This window comes from Melopsittacus undulatus, chromosome Z (genome assembly GCF_012275295.1).
Source record: "Melopsittacus undulatus isolate bMelUnd1 chromosome Z, bMelUnd1.mat.Z, whole genome shotgun sequence".
Lineage (NCBI taxonomy): Eukaryota > Metazoa > Chordata > Aves > Psittaciformes > Psittaculidae > Melopsittacus > Melopsittacus undulatus.
This window is the reverse complement of record NC_047557.1, coordinates 42,650,023-42,669,367: the sequence shown is the minus strand read 5'-3', so window position 1 is coordinate 42,669,367 and position 19,345 is coordinate 42,650,023. Positions and strand designations below refer to the sequence as shown.

At 38.0% G+C, this 19,345-nt stretch overlaps 1 protein-coding gene across 3 annotated transcripts in view; it reads right to left on the bottom strand.

Moving 5' to 3' along the window:
* Nucleotides 1–19,345, bottom strand: part of NTRK2 (neurotrophic receptor tyrosine kinase 2) — a 203,130-nt gene that overhangs the window by 169,096 nt on the left and 14,689 nt on the right. For all 3 annotated transcript variants that reach the window (XM_034072840.1, XM_034072838.1, XM_034072839.1), the window contains exons 2-5: nucleotides 16,545–16,619; nucleotides 16,212–16,283; nucleotides 8,720–8,788; nucleotides 4,772–4,926 (exon numbers count right to left, since the gene is read on the bottom strand). In XM_034072840.1, coding sequence (XP_033928731.1) covers nucleotides 4,772–4,926; nucleotides 8,720–8,788; nucleotides 16,212–16,283; nucleotides 16,545–16,619 — 371 coding nt within the window. The remainder of the gene's footprint in view (nucleotides 1–4,771; nucleotides 4,927–8,719; nucleotides 8,789–16,211; nucleotides 16,284–16,544; nucleotides 16,620–19,345) is intronic.

The following is a 19,345-nucleotide window of genomic DNA, read 5'->3' as shown; positions in this document are numbered from 1 at the left end:
TCTAACCTGCTTTGTATTATAAAGCTGCTTTGTTCCAGTTAAAGCAGAAATTGAATAAGAATTATAAAACAAAATTCTGCTTTTTTCACATACATCACGTATACTCAACTGTCATAATTCACAATCCCTGACTTACATATTATATGTCTAGACATCTGTATAAAAGTTACCAGTTGCTTCATGAACAGATAAAAGTGTATGCTCACAAAGAAGTTATGCATGTGTCTTTGAAAATGAGATTCCTATTGACTTTTCAACCAACCATAAATTATTGTCTATATTCTCTTAAAAGCTGGAGTAATGAAAATTGTTTTAATTAAGTTTGGAAAATTCTAACTCAACTTTGGAGCAACAGTGAAAGTCCATTAGTGTCAAAACTCTCATAAAAATTTTTTTTATACAGCCCATGAGCACAGATAAAACTCTTGAACCGAAAATAAGAATAGTTTGCCACCATAAATCACGCTTAACATCTAGGTCTTGAGCCAAAATAAACAGCACAAGCTAGAGAGCCCATGAATATTCTGAAAGGTAAACATGGAGAATGTTTAAGGCTTTTTTTAAACTCACTTCATTCTGCCTGTAATGTTCTCCTTCTGATAGTCTTATCTGTAAAGTCTGGCTGATAATGGAAAAAAATGTCAACACCCACTGGATTATGCCCTTGCTTGTGGTTTTAGACTGCATTGTACAGTGATTGCCTATGATCTCATGCTTATTTTATTGACTCACTAATACTAGAAATCTTTTCTGTAAATTCAAAGAAATCAATGTGCCAATCCTTCAGTTTGCCTTTTTCCCCACTTACAATATACAACCACCTGCCTCCAGACCATTTACTTTTTTACCTCTAGGACAAAAATCTGTCACCAGAAAGAGGTTGAAAAGACCAGACCCAGTCAAGTCCATCTGTAGTCATCTGAACAACTGCCTTCAAAAATTCATGGCATACCAACATGAGCAAGAAATGGGCAACCTGTCTCTTTAGATTGCAATGCTACATTACAATGACTTCCAAAATCTTGTCAGTCATATACAAGAAGTAGCAATAAGAGCAACACTACAGTTTGTTCATGTGCAAAAGGACAGACAAAAAAATAGACCCATAAAACCCTATAGGTCTCAGACCAACCAACCTTTCCACTGACTGGCTGCGTATGCAAATAACAGCCAGTCTCAACATACCTTTGTTACATGTGCAACAAATTAGTACATGGAACTAATTTGCCACTTTGTTCAGTAGACTTTTGTTAGCGTGACCAATGACAAAAAAAGAAAACATCTACAGAAACAATGTATGATAAAGCATAAAATAAAATAAGCATAAAATGCTAGGACAGTAACTAAAATTGAAAGCCAGATCAAGCACCACACCAGCATATATAAAACAATCTGACTAAGTAAATTGGCCAGGTAAGGCAAAATGCCATCACCAGACTGAGATAAAGAGCAACAAATAATCCACATGGGACTGCAGAGACAGATGGAAAAGCCAGGGCTCTCCCAGAAAAACCACATGAGAAAGAGACTTCTTTCAGTATCAGTGAGCTTAACAACAGCAACAGAGAAACTGAATGGCTACCAGAGGGAGCAACCAACACCTTAATAACCAGTCCCAAAGACATGGCCTTGCCTCCTTGGTGTTCAATGGGGTCCAGGTGGTCTACAGACTGATGGTCTTTTGAGTGACCCTACCCCAGCTATGGGACATGCCTGCTTCCAAGAATAATACACCAGTGGCAATTGCTCACAGATCTTACAGAGGTACAAATAAGAACAACATATTTACTTATTTGGTTGTCTTTCTTGATTTTCTAATGATATTTATCAGGTGGAAATAAAAAAAAACTGAAAGGATGACATAGGTGGTGATGCTGTCCATGTTGTACAGACCACCAGTAAATACTCTGAAAACTAAACAACACTATTCCTCTACACAGAAGGCTGTGCTAATATTACTGTGGTAGATGCAACTTAAAAACCTTTGACATAGTAATTCAGCGTGGATTTAAAGCTTAAAACAGTCTGACAATTATCCTCACACATAAATGTATTTCAACTACAGCTGAAAAAATAATTCTACAAACATTGTAATAATTAACTGACATGTGTAGTATTGCAGCTGGAAAGGATCTTCCAGATAGTGAGCATACCTGACTTTAAGCCTCGAGCAAAGAAATCACAAAGTTGATGGCATTTGAATTGCAACCAGCCATTAATCAGCACATTAATGAATTCTTATATCGTATAAACAATAAGTACCAGAGAACTTTGCTAATTTTCACACCAATTAACTACAACCCAAAGCCTTATGATCCCAAAACCACAGTAGCCTCTTCCAACTTCCCAGCACAAGATTTATTAACAGTATACAGTAGCGAGATGTCCTATTACCAAGACATTTACCACATACTGTACAGGCCACTTACTATGATATTATGAAGTAATTAATAATACCTGCACACGAAGAAGGGAGCACATTTGCTTAAATTCTGAATTGGAAAAAAAAAGAAATAAACCAGAGATGGGATAAAACCATTTCTTTAGCAGAAAAAAATGAGAAAATATTTTATTAACACAATGCAAAGGCCTGCACAAGCAGGAATTTCTCTTGACATAGAAAGTTCAAGTATGTGAAAAGCTGAATTCTTTGTTTATTTCAGGTCTACCTATTAGCCTCTCAGAAAGACCTGGAAATTAAATAAACCAGCTTCATCAGTGAGGGTTTGGTGGTTTTTTAATTGTCTTGCCCTTTTAAACACAGAAAAATATCTGCAGAAGGCAAGACACACATATTGGGTCCTTCAGACATCTTCCAGAACACAGCCCATGTTCAGCAAGATGGTCATTCCTCTTCACTTGGGTTTCTCTATTCTGTGCCTGGGAAAAATCTGTGTGGTCATCTTTATTAAAAGCTACATTGTCTCATTTTGAAAAAGTTATATTAAGGGGAAAGAGCCACTAAAAGAGAAAACAAAACAAAATAAAACCCACCAATTATGTAATGTTTAGTGATACCAGAATCCTGAAAACTAACATAAGTAATTTGCAGGCATGTGCTGACATCCACACAGATCTTCAGCACCATGTTTCCCATATGCAAATTCCACATGTTGCAAATTCCAATCTGAATGTTGTATATACTCATCTTTTCTCCTCCTCTTGCTCCTCTAGTTGGAATACTTGCCATAGCAAGTATTTTAGTCAAGATACGCCAACAGGATGCATGCATGTGTACACGTGCATTGACCAGATCAGAAACAAGTCTGTTGTGCCTGCAGATGGTTAAGAACTCAGGAGAAAGGAGCAATGTTTCATAGGTCTAATTCTGGGTATTTAACATCAAAAGTTTTCAAAGGAAAATCCTAATTGCCTGGTAGCTTCTGTATGTGCCAGCCACGAATGTTAGGGAAGACTATGTTGGAGTTCCTGGTTAGTACTAATTGATCTCAGCCCACAGGAAGACCTTTCTCTATCCAGGAAGTTTATTCACCATCCAGCTGGAGCAGAAAGCTGGCTCCATTTAGCTCAGCTTGGTATCATCTCCCACTTGAGGTAAATCAGATTCTGCAGGTCACAAGACCCCCTGTGACAGGTTTGGGTTTTATTGACTGCACCAGACACTAGTATAATTTTTGTCCTGAATATAACACCACACCAGCAGAAAGCTGGACATGAGCAACAGCAAGATACATGGTCATAAAACACTTAAAGACATTAAACACTGCATCTTGGGTCTGCAGCAGGTCCTCTCCATGGCTGTTCTTTGCTGACAGCTGCTTTCAGAGGGTGTCACACCCTCCATATAGGCAGTGGAGAAAAGGACACTCAATAGCCAGAGGTGTAAATAGAAAGGGTTATAATTTTTGTGTTTCTCCTGCTATTCATCTTCAACTATAGCTTTACCAATACAAATCAGCCCTCCATGAGACTACCCTTACTTCTTTCCTTCCTGCCTGCTGCTGGGCACCCTCACTCACTGCAAAGGAATCTACAGAGTCCAGCAGGTCTCACACTGTATTAGAAACACCCATCCTCTGTCCCTTATACACAGAAGAGAATAAATCTTTTCAACTAGCATTTGAAACTTTTCACCAGCTGCCCCAGGACCATGCACACTCAGCAAAGTTGTATACAAAGTAAGTAAGAGGATGGCCTTGTTTTAATACCATTTTTTCCACTGTCTCCAGATCCATATAAGCTAACAGAAAACAGTATGCTGCAACATTCTACAGACCTAAGATTCTATCTTTTGCATGGGTTTTAGAAATGAACTCAGTAGAGTTTTATCTGGGTGAAGAACGTAACTATTGCTGATTTATCTCTATTGGCATGTTATCCTTCTGATTTTAATTCCTATAGTCCTAGCTCCAGAGTTTGTATTTATGAAGGAAAACAAAGACTTCATCAGCCATAAGTACCTAAAAAAATATGAAGGAGGTAAATTTTTGTGTCTATTGAGCTTGCAAGCACTACTATTTAGTTTAACAAAGGCACATGCATTTTATATAATTGTGTGTTACCTATAATTGTTCTGGTTTCCTGCACTTCAATAGTGGTACATTATAAAGGCTCAAGAGAAAATAAAACTGTGTGAAGCTCCCAGAATTATTCCATGTGGGATGAAAGACCACTGAGTGATTAGTATCTCCACTGAAACCTTTTCCTTTAGCAGTGCTGTTGTTGTCCTGAGAATGCAACTTTGTAAAAAAAGTTTGTTTTTTCTCTCTTGCAATACTATAGCAGTAAATTTATGCTAAAAGGGTATTACCGCAGTTCGGGATCTTCATATCCATCAATGATGTCCTCTTGTCATTGTCATCTATGCAGTATAAATCCTGAGTTTCTGTATAAAACTTGGTCTCTTGAAATTTCTTGATCCACATAATTTCACAGGAACACTTGAACGGATTGTCCACCAATATCCTACAGAAAAAAAAAAAAAAGAAAAATTTAGAATGCAGAATGTGTCATGCACACAGGAAAAAAATGGGGGACAGGGAGGCTTCAAGCACTCAGCTGGGTAAAAGGAGATGTTGAGCCCTTTGGTTAACAAGGATAAGCAACACAACTTTAGTAACCTCAATAAAACATAACCTGCAAGCCATTAACAGTTTCCATTCAGAGAATGAAGCTCCTCTTACACCAAGAATCCAGACTGTCATATATCAGAGAGATCACACAGGGGTCTTGACTACCATCTCCAATTCACTGGTATAAAACAGAATCACATAGAGAGCTGGGCATTTCACCAAGCTCCATTTTGTTTCATAAAAGTCAAGAAGAGATCAGAATTCCTCTTTTACACTTGACTCCCTGCTCAGCTACCTGAGAAAGTTCATGCAGAAAAGGTTTACTGCTGTGAGGTGGTAAATTTTTTATTGAGTCAAGCAGTCATGGATTATAGACAAATTCTAACAAACTCTAATCATACAAAAGAATTTTGCCTAAACTTCAAAATTCATCCACTACAACCATCTAAAAAATCTCACAGTAAAACCTTAGGTAATGTGATAAAGAAACAATAACTGAAAAAATGTCCCTGAAACAGAAATGTATCACCTAGCTATATGATATGCTGCATGGAATTGAAACCACAGGTTAGCAAATGTACCAAATTCTAGGCTTAAAATTTAATAAAACCACACAGCAATGTAATGCAATAACGCCTAAGTAAAATATCAAAACAAACAACTCAATGTCTATGTAAGAAATGACCCAGTGTTATTTTTTTCATGAGATCAAATAAAGCATGTTCAAGTTACTGTTTATGACATCTCATTATAGGAGAACAATAGTTCATAACAAAATCTCATGGATATTTTTGATGTACAGAGACAAAACTCGAGCTGCTCACAGAATCTATGCTCACAAATGTCTCCTGAGGACATGAGGTGTGCAAATAACTAAAAACTCAGCTTATCAGAGCTGTAACCTGCTCCCCCAAAAGCCATCTACAGTTGTTTGAGGATTAACAGGTACAGGGATCATTCTTGCAAGTCTCTGAAGGAGTAATTTGTATTCACAGGAGTAATTTGCTGGACTTCAACACCAGCATGGACAAGAATTGCTTATGCAATACAGCATATGAACATTAGGATCCCCTAGGTCAAAATCTACAACATGCATTTTCAAAACAACAAGATTTACATCCCATTTTCTGCTTCATCATATAACTTCCCTGTTACAGAGAAATTTCCCTTCACCAGTGGCTGAGCAATACTCTTTTTCCACTGTTTTGTTTTGTATTAAACCCATGAAGAGAGTTAGGCATATCACAGGCTGGATTGAGGCATGATGACCCTCCACACACGCTTGGGTGAAAGAAAGAATCTGACCTAGCAAAAGCAAATTACATTGAATCATGGAATCATAGAAAAGTTAAGATTGGAAAGGACCTGAAGATCATCAATATGTCTTTATCTGGTTTGCTGTAATTTTACAGCTGTAGCTACAGTTTGTTCTAAAAGAAGCCTTTAAAAGTGGCATTTTCTCTACAATACCTGGTGAATATCTTCTATTTCACTACTACTCCTACTATCCTGAACTTTTCATCCCTTTATGCTTTGGTTTACGGAAGTGCTAACAGGATACTTGCCTGTCATTAGACAAAGTTCCTCAGAAGCTATTTACAATATCATTCTCTTCCCAGATTTCCCTTCAAATACTCCTCTTTCTCTTCTTTTTCTGATTTTCCACCCATGTGTTAGCCACTTATAGACAGAATTGTTCAATTGATAGTAATTTTATCACTGTTTTCCCTCCCTTCAGGGTATGCTTTCCCCCCTACTTTCTTTCCCTCACTTGCCCAATACCTGTTTATCTCAGTTCAGTGCAATCTCTGTTTGCTAAACTTTAGCTCTTCAGTCCTTACACTCCACTCTTTCCCAAGCCCACAACACCCTCCCTTAGATTTGCAGCCTTTTCCTCTTTCAGCTTTTCCCTCATTGCACATTGGCTCTATACTTCAAATACTACTCAGTTTAACTTCACCCCATACATTTTTTCCATGTCTGGCTCACTCCCAGTACCTCCCAGTATCCAGAACCTTGCCTCTACTACCATGACACTGAATGGCTATGGGTTAACTCTGGTATTAACAACACAAATATATTCACTCCTAATTCACATTAGCCAGTTGTTTTGCCTCCAGACGTTATTTCCCTGACTCATTAAACTTTATTTCCATAATCCCCATCACATATTTGTAACATTTGATTTTCTCACTCTGTCCCAAATCCTTTTTCACTTCTTTCTGACCACGTGCAGACCAACTTCAGAATGACAAGCAACAATTGACATTATTCTCCTTCAAATTTTCATAAGCACTCAATCTGCCCACAGCCTAAAAGAAGTTTTTCACCTCAGATGGAAAGAGTCAAGGGTGGCTTAATTTGTGCTTTAGAATAAACTTTTTTTTCTGGCAGCAAACCCCCAAAAATGGGAGCAGAGTATGCCTTCAGAATTGCAGTAATTTCCTTTTTTTTGCGTGCTTCCTAAGCTAAAGCATATCCACTCTCATATTTTTGAAACCCAGGGAGATTGGCAAAGGTGACTCCATTTCTCCACTAACTGTTTAGAAAAATCACAAAAAGTCCAAGCTTCACATTGTGCACTGGTTTGTGTCCTCTAACTATGTTTTTGAGGTCACAGAAACTACAAAACAAAGAAGCTACAGCCACGTACACACTAACAATGGCTTTTTGGCAGGACCTAGATATGGCATATTAAGAAACAGGGACTTCAGAACCAACAGACCTATGTAGGGCATGCAGCAATGTGAGTACTCTGCAAGTAGCTCATCCATTAAAGTGCTTGGCGACCGCCAAGTTATGAAAGAATATTCCAGTAAGCAATGTTCCCTGGGCTATAAAGGAAGTGATTATACCAACTTAACAAAACATACCTAGGGGGCATAACCTCTTTTTGTGGCACTGGGATTTACTAATTTAATTCATCACATAGTGAAGTCCACCAGAAGCAGTCGAGGACTACAAGGCTGGTGTTGCGGCACTTGGACTGGCACTTTGGCAGTCTTCTGAATCTGCTCTGAACTCCAGGAGAGCAATCTCCTACTCCTTGGCAACCCCAACCCTTCCAAAGCTCCAGCAGGCTCTCTGCAGTCCCACATATTAACCAACAATGTGCAAGATGAACAGAATTTTGGAATGTATACCAGTACAGAAATTCTCCTCGATGGAACAGAGGATAAAAATACAGTATTGAAATGATCAACAAATACGTGTTTACCAGAGCTTTCATTACCAAATGATTATATAAAGCATGATGTAATTCAAAGAATTTGAGAAAATAAGAAAATGATTCAATATCCAACCATCAGCATAGCAGCTGTGGGGCCAAAAAAAGAATATGATAGAGCGGTTTCATTTGAAGACCTGTAGAAGGCTGTATTTTCAGTAGCTAAAGTATTTAATGCAAACAGTATTTTTGTGTGAAGTTATCTCACAATAAAACATTTTAAAGCTGAAGAGCAGAGGCTATTTTGAACTCTATGTTGTTTTAAAAGATTCAGCTGACCTTCTTGAAGCCCTGGAATTAAAGCCTCTCTGTATTTCAGTGTCCAGCATTGGTGCTTTCTTTGGATCAGAATTTCATTCCTAATCACTGATGGACCTCTGCCTTCAACAGAACAAACTTTAAAGACTTTTTCTTCCATTCCAGCCAGAAATAAATTTTATTTTAAGAAATGACAACTTACAGATCAGACAAACCCAGATGGTGAAAAGACTTCTTGGACAAACTTGAGAGCTTGTTTCTGGATAAATTGCTATGGGAAAAGAGAAAGATTGCATTAATTAGAATTGCTTCTTCTGACACTGAAAATACAGTTTGTGTTTCCTAAAAAATTAAGGACTCAAACCAACTCTAAAAATCCTTTATTGTTTTTACTTCAGTTGTAAAGAAATTGTGTTCAGTCTTGTTTTATGGTTTAAAGTCAAATGCATTCAAAATCAAACTCAGCAAAGATCAGTATTTTCACTTCAAGCACTTCTGTTCATTGCAGAAAAGCAGCGGATTTAATTGTGTTTCAAAAGTATTTTGTAAAGTCCAGGTGTTAATTACATGCTCAATGTATTCATAACTGAAATGGGTGTATCCCTTTCTTTGATGCTGCATCAAGCTCTGTACTCACATAAGTCCTCCGCACATGCAAGCACACATCCATATCACAGCCTTTTAGTTATTCTTTTCAAACTGCATGTACAATATGCACCCATATGGAAGATCAAAAGGAAAACTTTAAAATGCCTACACTGGGCTTTTTTACGTCAATTAAGCATTTACGGTTTCCAGTGGTAATTAAGTGAAAGGTCCTCTCCCATTATGCAGAGCAAAGAAACGTTCATCTGAATCAGAAATACTCCTCCTCTCCCAGGCTTACAAAATTGCATTCTCCACCCCAAAGCAAAATAATGCTGGGTTTCTACGGTCTTATCAATCCACCAATTAAAGATAGTGAGAGCAGTAAACTGTATAACTGCCAACAGTACAGTGCGAATCAGTGTTATGAGCCAAAATACCACAAGTTTTATGTGGTATTATAAAGGCGCCATAGGGGCTTCACAGTTACAGTTGCATTGCATTTAAAACCAGGGATTAAACCTCTTTTTTCTTCTTCCTGACTAAAGAATACAGTGTTTACTTCTCAGACTTTCAGTTCTTAATCTCTTAGTACAAGATAATTTTTGAGACAATTTACAAGTTGGATCTTCTACAAATGTTTAGAATCAAAACTTAAAGAGATTTTATTTACTGTATCTCTTCGTTGACTCTTTCTGACGAACAGCAGCCTCAAGCTTATAAATTGACCAGTCCTAATGTGTGAGAACTAAACAGAAGAGCTACTATTTCATTAGTCATGTGAATTGGATTGCTCTGTAGCAGACACTGGTAGAAATGTCTCATGGACTTTGATATGATATATCAAAATTATAGTACAATTTTCATGTAGTATAGAAGTTGCATTTAAGTAAAAACTGCCACTGTGATTTTTTCCCCAATCTGTATAAGCCATATCCTGGGAGAAGGAAGATTAATCTTCATATAGGCTTGTTCTTTTGTCTCCAGTACCAATGTAATGTGAAGCACACCAAGACCAATCCCTCCACAGGCAACTCTTCACTCGCCATGCAGGAAAACCCCTCCAGTTCTGACACTGCCAAACACATGCAGGTGCATGTGTTTGGTATTACTAAACAAGACACACAACTGCTTCTCGTGCCTGGATAGTGTCTAAACCCTGTCTTTCCAGAAAGATAATACCATGGGCAGACAGATGGTCATGCCACTCACTGCTCTGGTGGGAGACAACGTATTCCAGGTCATCTGGTTTCCACACAGCAGAGGATCCTGGTCTTCCCTATCAGGAGGACTCCCTAACCATCAGAAGACGGATTCCTCAGGTATTCTCTGTCCATCTGACGCCATCTCATTTTGTGTGATCTTCCCTGGAGCCCCAGTGGGAGAGCCAGGCTCAGACTGATCCCATACCAAGCCAAATCAAATGGGATTTGAAATCCTCTCCCACCAACACCTTCTAAATACTGAAGTTTCACAATACAGATCTCAAAATGGGCCACAAACATCTTGCAGAAGAGACCCAGCCATTCTTTGTGATAGCATTTCTGTCTTTTTTCTTTCAAGAAAATACCTTAAAAAATAAAATTTTGAAGACTATCTTAAAAACACAGAGAGAAGAGGAAGAGGGTTTGCTGTTTGTAACCTAGTATGGACATAGCAGCTCATTTACTTCATGGGCAGGACTGAAGTCTCATGTTTCCTAAAGATTTCCTCTTGGCTGCTTTGGCTGCTTAGATGTTTCCTTGCTCAACTTACTCCTAGTCATCTAACTCATCTCACCTCTGTCTGCTTCAGAGCTATGACCTCTATCAAAAAACAGACTGTGAAAATTAAGCAATGCCATAGCTGTATCTTGTTGTCATTTACCCTCAGGACAGTTGTTGCTTTGGAGGATTATTGCAGACCTTTAGACAGAAAAACAGCCTTTACTTATTTAGACTTGTGAGCCAGAGTTACCACCCAAATGTCACCAGATATACTACATTCTGAACACTTTGGGCAGGTAATAATGACTCCAAATGAGACATTTAAAAAAAATAAAAGGATTGTTGACTGCTAATTTAACTAAAATCATCAAAAGAATAAAGAGTCATTATTTTGTTTTTAATAATTCCAGTTTAAAAAAAAACAAAAGCACCTTGATAGCGTTCTCATTTCGTATTTTTACTGGTTGTGCTTTATATGCACCAGGAAAGGGAAGCAAGAATAGTAACATTTAGCGTTTTCTAGACTGTAGCCTTTTGTCTCATGTAGTTCAGCATTTCAAGGTTTTTGAAGCTGACAAGTATTTCAACACAATTTTTTCAGACCACTCTTACAGATTTATCACCTTAAACGATATTTTGAAGGTAATTTTAATATTATATTCCTAGAGCTTTCTGGACTTTCTTGGATCATGGCAAGTTCCCATCTCAGCTTCCTGCTGCTATGCCTGGAGTACTGCATTCAGTTCTGGGGCCCCCAACACAGGAGGGCCATGAAGATGATCGGGGGTGGAGCACATGGCTCATGAAGACAGGCTGGGAGAGTTGGGCTTGTTCAGTCTGAAGAAAAGAAAATTTCTGGAGGAGGCCTTACAGCAGCTTCCTAAAGGAGAGCTAAAGATATCTGAAGAGAGACTTTTGACAAGGGCATGTAGGGACAGGACAGCAGGAATGGCTTTAATCTGACAGAGAGGAGATTTAGATTACATACTACAAAGAAGTTCTTCACTGTGATAGTAGTGAGACACCAGCACATGTTGCCCTTAGAATTTCTGGCTGCCCCATCACTGGCAGTGTTCAAGGTCAGGTTGGACAAGGCTTTGAGCAACCTGGTCTAGTGGAAGGTGTCCCTGCCCATGGCAGGGGGGTTGGAGCTACATGATGTTTAAGGTCCCTTCCAAGCCAAACCATTCTATGAGTCTATATATTTCTCATAAACTGAGTGCCTTATATTAATTACAGAGATGCCTGCTACAGTCTCTTTAATTCATGGTAAGTGAAAAAATCACTACCAGACTTACTACCAAGCAGTTGAGGACTACACTTCCATTTCCATCGAGAGAGAATATAAATTAGTTTCCCAATTCAACTACACATAAAAAGACCATATTAAGCAACTCTGGGATCCATATGGGGCTCTAAAACCTTTTTTTTTTTTTCTAAAAAAGTCTAAAGTCTGGAGTACAAAGTATGGCTCCAAAGCTCAAAGCTACACCTAAGGACAGTATCCAAATTCAGTCAAAAACATGCCCCTATTTTATGTGTGAATATCAAGATCACTTTAACTTGCTAGTCTTAGTGCAGCTAAAAAGAAAACCTGTTGCATGTGAGGAGTGCAAAAGCAGCCTGAGAAGCTGCATAAATATTCACACAGCTAACAAGACAAGCACAGCTCTACTGACTGTAGTGCTCTTGGCAAGGTGGAACAAAAAGGAAGAGAAGGAAACAGATCTAAGGAGAACTGGTGAGAAAAAGGTGAAGGGCCAGTTTTGCTACGCTCAGTCTCCCTCCACAGGCAACTGTTTGCTCTGCCTATAGCTGGCTAGGGCAAGGCTGTGTGCAAGCAAGGAAAATCTGCTGCAAGGTCTCAAGTGGTTTCATTTTGCTGCCTTACATAACCTGAACAGTGTAGAGATGCATCTAATACCTAGAGCTGTATATATATACTAAACTCACAAATCTACAATTCAGCAATACAGTCATACACATCCTGGCATATAACAATGGCTATTTTAAAATATTTTTGGAAATACACACTTGCTAGGAAAAGTATTTTTATGTTGAAAGGTATTGACAGTGTGCCAAGCACATGTATTATACAGGTCCATTAAAAATACTGCTAGTAGCAGATAAGCTTATAAATTTACAGCACTACTAAACTAGGACTGGTTAACAGCTTGGTAAATGCAACTGTTGACTAATTTTACTCAAAGGTCAATGAGAATGGCAGAATTAGATGAACAAGACTATTAATGACTCTTAGGTAATATTTATTAGAGCATTTATTTTCCTGATATTTATGTTAGTATTCAGATTTTCTCATCCTACATAACTCTAAACAGATATCTGGGCAAAGAAGTTTGGCCAAAAAATAAATAACGGCATAAGGAAATGTGTGTTAATAAGTTCCTTATGAGCTGATAATTCTTATATGATTCATGAAATAAATACTATGGTCATATAAAAAAACTCTTTAACTACAACAAAGACTTCTCACAAAAGAAAACTGTAACGGTATCAGTAGCAAAATTAAAACTAATACAGTTACATCAGTCTTCAGAAAAAGTGTCTGGAGATTTTTTTCTTTATGGATAGGAACAAACTGCTGTTTCAAAATAAAAAGCAAGACTTTCCAAAGACCTGTACTCAGAGGTTACCTTGGGAAAATGAAATGATTTCAGCTCTTAATAGTTTTCACTGTCCCAACCACAAGTGGGGCAGTGCATTCCCAGCGCAGTCAACAGGAGTTTTATTGCTGATGACAAGAAGCAGTGATTCACTGGGGCTTTCAGAAACATTTTAGTGTGCATCAAGACTTGCCAGAGAAAACAAACAAATGCATTCCTTGCAGGGATGATAGATCAGCCTCTGCAAAAAAAATGCCTCCATATTTGCTGCTTTGTCATGTGTATATAGAGCAGGTGGTGCCACTTAAGATTTTCCATCTTATCTGGCCTTATCTTGTGTCTGCTAACATTACTAAATCCCCAATAAGAGAAAACTCAGTAAGAGACTGTATACGCTCCTGCTTCATAATGTAAGTATTCCATGTACATCAACTGCACAGATGACAGCCTAATTTGTTTCTAACAAGGAACTTCATGAACTACAGACTTAGTAAAGCCTGCTTACCAATTGGTATGTATTTCACATTTGACTGTGTGCTCCACCTGAAGCTCTTCCTGTGACTGAAGTATTTTAAAGACTTCTTGCTCACATGGGTTCTAGAGTGCCTAGGAGGTCATATAGGCATAATACTTCTCCCTTAAGTGGGATCTCTAATGGGGTCTCCCTGTTCTGACCAATGGTCAGTTTTCAGAAAACTTGCTTTACTGTTTAAGTTTTGTTTAGAAGCAACCATTGGTTAGAAGCAACCAGAGACACTTTGTGACTGCATGAAACCCATTTCCCCTAAGTGATCCTCTTGTTAGGCCTTTTTTTGCCTGTTTCTAAGTTACCTTTTGCAGTCTACTTGCCCGGTACAGCTGGGAACATCCTCCAAACACCTACTTACCTTGAGTTAGTAAACTCACTATTTTTCACACTGTAGTCATGGTTGTGGAGAGAACTGATTGCTTTCCTCATAATAATTATTCTTCTTTAAAGAGAAAATGCTCTTTTTCAGTCTTCTCTTTATTGGACAGCATGTATTGGGACTCTGAGCCTCCTTAAATTATTTGCTTTACAAACTCCTTATAGCTGTGTTGATCTTCTCTGTAATTTCAAGATGTGTAGATTCAGCGTCCTAATCTATACACAGTATTCCAATAGATGCCTTCCAAGAAGCTAAGGTAATGGGGAAAAGATGTAAAAATCTAACACAAAATTCCTTTTGATCCCAGATTGAATTTGCTTAGTTCTGCCACAATAAGCTGATATTCTGTCCCAGCACAGCCACTAAATCTTTCTCTGCAAATGTGCCTCTCAGGCAGTAGGCTCTTATTGTACATTTTCCACAGCCAGTGCATATGCACTTGGCTTTATAAAATTTCATCTTTTATGATAACTCTCACCATAACTTTAATCTTTAACCATCATTCACTGAGCAAGTGTTATGCAGGTAAACACAAATTTACTTTAGAAGATACTGCCCTTATATCATCAACTCATTATAGTAAAGATATTTACTTTATTAATGACTGTATAAAGTAATATGTAAGTCTCTTAGGCTGCCAAGATGTGGTTTACACTCCTTCAGTGACAGTTCCACATTAAGAACAGCAATTACAGTTTAGGCAGATACGGTCACTCACATCCACTCCTTAAATGAATTAATTTCCCTTCTTTGGAAAACAGGTGCAGAAAGTGATTCCATTTCATTAGCAAAGCAATCAGCCCTTTGCTCTCTTCAACAGTTCTTCCCTATTTTAAGGAAGTTATTTTACAAACCCAAGGCTTGGCCTTATGTTTCTCAGTCTCATTAGGACTTTAACAAAAGCAAGGGGTTAAGTGCCAAGTATATCTAAGAAAGATAAAAGAATGGACTGAAACACACACTTGAACACTTGGCTAGAAGAGGGTACCTGTGAGGAATTGAGTCCCTCACATGATCTCAATGCTTTGTAGAACTAGACCTACAGTTTTCCATGTAAGTAGCAAAGAGAGATACTCCATGTCTGTTCCACCAAGGTCATGTACTTACTCTAAACAGAAACAAAGTCTTTCAATTAGCTGATCATTTTTGCTGTACTTTTATAAAGAATTTTGCTCTTTTTATAAAAGCTTTGATCAGATCAGCCTTTGCTAAATCTAAAGTACATACTTAAAAGGCTTCACAAGCATCAACTCTGCTTCCTGAAGTTCACAAAGCACACACTGCATTTGGGTGTGAAAGTGACTTCATTCTTATATTCTTCTTTGGGTGTATTAGTTCAGATCTTGCATGAGCTTCCAAAGCTAATTTTTTTATCATCTCAGGACCTAAGTTCAGGGCTGTCACGTCACAGTCTCTGGGCATACACACTGATCAAATTATATTATATGTGCTCTACGCATGCACCTGCTGCAGTGTAGCTACTAAAACACATTCAGCCCACTGAGCCAAGCTGTAGTTAGTCAAACTCATGTTGCACAGTGTGATGCGTACCCTCAGCACCAACTCACCCAGCTGAGAGAGGCACCCTCTCTGCTACTACTTACAACCAAATACACAGCCAAAGTCCATTGTTAGAGACAGGATAATGAACTGAACAGTCTTTTTACCATCCCACATTATGTTCTCATGATCTGCAAGTTCCTCACCACACTTCCCTTACTTAGGGTCAATGAATGACAGAAGACCATTATGAGCCTGCCTCATTGGAGCATTTTTTATGAAGGAAATGGTAAAAGAGAGAAATAAATTAACAATTAAGTAACATGACTTGAGTAGTTTTGACTTAGAAGGCAGACACTGTTCCTACTTACATGTATTGTAGGTTGATGTTTTTTGCAAATGCCTGACGGGACACAAATCTTAAGCCTGAATCCACCACGGTCCTGTAAAAATACATAAAACTGTTATGTATGTTATGTATTAAATGAAATGAGTATTTCATTTAAAATACAATGGAAAGCATATTGATAATAATGGTTTAAATAAGAATGTGGATCATATCTCAACAAGGCTGAACTGCAAGATCTACAACTGTCCTCTATTACACACAAAGTTAGGCCTACTATCTGATGAGGTCACTGTATGCTTCTATAAAATAAATAAAGAAAAATCAACTTTATTAAGTATGTATCCCATATACTCACAGATTTTTAAGTCCAACATAAAATCCAACTTCATTGTCATTGATACTTTCTAATTTTTCCTGGTTTGAGATGAAACTGTTGAAAAAGCAAGATAGAAAAATTAGGAAAATTAATCCTTCCATAGCTTTTGACTGTTAAGAGATCAAGCACTGATGTCTGAAAGTCAGCAGTGATTGCTGACCTACACAATTAACATTAAGATCTTGTTAGAGCACCTTCTGAGTGAAAGTATTCCTAAAATATGTCCCCATCATTTAAATGGCACTTTCTGGGACAGCATTGGAGGAGATACTGTTGAGTTTTACACAGGGGAAATGAAACCTTGTTCATCAAAGAAGCAAATAATCCTGAAGGCACAGTAAATAAAGCCGCATTACAGTGCTACCAAAACCCAGGACATACTTCCCTACCTCACAGAAGTCACCACAGCAAAAAGGCCAACTTTAATGGTGGCAGTGGAGTTACTCCCACTTACACTGAGGGGGGGATCAGACTGCCCTAGCATTTTTTTCTCATGCTGTTAACATCATCACTTGTTAGACTGATTTACTCACTGCCAAAAAGTTAGCTTCAGTTCTATTTATTTACAAGGTGTTGCTGTAGAAAAACTGAGAAAAAAGATGCTGTACACCATGATGTGACATGCACAAGCAGAAATGAAGAGAAAACTGTTATAGTATACCAAAGCACCAAATGCACTCACATAATACGAATATCTGCCTGAACCCCAGAAGAATGTGGGCATGCAAGCTGGTCCTTTGTAATATCATCATGTGAGATCTATGAATAACCAGTGACATCCCACAGACTGGAAATTAAAATGTTTTACAGTTAATGCATGGGATGACATATAATCTAAAAAAAAAGTCTCACAATGAAAACCATTCTCTCTAGGAAGAAGAAATTGGTGGAAACTGCAATTCAGCTGACATTATGGGCAGAAAAGTAAGCCTGATGTAAGAGATATCTTGCTAAAGAGTCCATGCATTTCAAAAGACAACATAGTCCCAGAAAAACTTACAGATTTGCCTGTATTTTCATGTGTATCCAGGCCTAACCAAAGATTTAGGTTTTCCTAAAAAAACCAGTCTTTTTTGCTATAATAAAACTTTTCTTCATTGTAAGACTTAGTTTTTATTTAAAAGGAATTCTGGTAAACTGGAAAGAACATATATTGCTTTCCCAAAGGCAACCCATGTATCTCAGCTGCTGCGTTGGAGAAACCCATTGTGTGCTCAAATCCCAGCAGAAGCTTGAGAATCACAAAAGTTGGGTTGGGCTGACCTCCAATGCTGCAAAGCTGACTGGGCTACACTCCTGCCAAATACCACGAAAAGCAAAAAAAATCCCATAATGGATTCAATGTCCCTTGGGAAAAAGAAGGGCAGTAAAAAGGCAATGCATGACAGTAGACAACACACATTACTACAGGATCATATGACACTTACTGCTCTGCAGGACATTTTAGGATAAGATCAACATAGTGTACCCATTAAAATATAATAGAGTCCTCCTTATTTTGTTTCCTTCCTTGGATTTTTTAAGACAACCTGATTTATTCTCTTTGGTTTATTAATCTGGGGTTTTTTTTGTTTGTTTTTGGTTGGCAAATTTACATATTTTGCCAAATAAAAGAAATTAACTAGTTTATAAAAAGCTATAAATTCTTCAGTCTGAGAGTCTTGCAAGTGAATGATCATATTTCCTCTGAATCTGGCCTGAAGAACTCATTATTTAATTACCACCTTCTCTGTCACTTGGACTTCATCATGCTAAAATAAAGCTATGCAAGAGCACCAAACATACCTTCCTCATTCTACCCTCAGTGTCCAACCAGCAAGAACCCTGTCAAGACTAGAGAGAGACAGAGAAAAAACAGAAGAGCAGGAACGAAGAAAATGGACAGAGAAACAGGGAGAAGAGACTCAGAAGAGTAAAATAAAAGAAATTGGTTTTGCCAGCTGAAGATTAAGCCATCAAAAAACCTCACTCTAACAAGCACTGCTGGAACACAGATCCATCACTTAAACACACTTATCACCCATCCAAAACTGACATTGCAATTTTAATCATAAAAACATTTAACTAGAACCTCCCACTGTGAGAAGCTCCAGAACTTGATGTAACTTACAGTGCTACACAGAAATATATTAGCATATTATATCCTGTGGTAAGCCTCAGCCAGTGTAAAACAGCTCAGCTCTGCTGAAGTCAATGAATCTACCATAATTTACATTAGAAGATTTGAGTATGAGAACACAATCTATATAAAAAGATCAGTGTTGGTCCCTTAGGGAACAAACCAAAAGGATTATATTTGGGAAGAAGATGCATGAATTTCCAATCTTTTTGTCCCCTTTTTCTTCTCTCATTGCTCCCCTTAAAAGAAAGGGGGGAAGGGGGGATGGTTAATTTATTCTGAGCTGATACTAGTTTCTTTATGGTTTCTTCAGTTCCTAACTGAAAGATCCAAAAGAAATCACTGGTTCTCTGCAACCACACTAAAAGTTGAGACCTAGAAGAAATTCTGGCTAAGTGCAATCAACTTAAAACAATAACTGGTCTGCAATGCATTTGTAGAAATACTCGTAGGACACAATATGACAGAAAAGCAAATTTCACACAGTTAGAAATCCTTGAAGAAAGAGTAGGTAAATGCAATTTACCATAAGCAGGTCATGTCCTCTTCCTCACTTGCTTAACAAGCCTGTTTTAAGTTAAGCCTCTGCAGCTATTTTGTAGCAGCGAGAAAGGAGTACAGTGATGTAGCTGTGTGCTGTAAGGGGAAGTTGCTCTTCTGT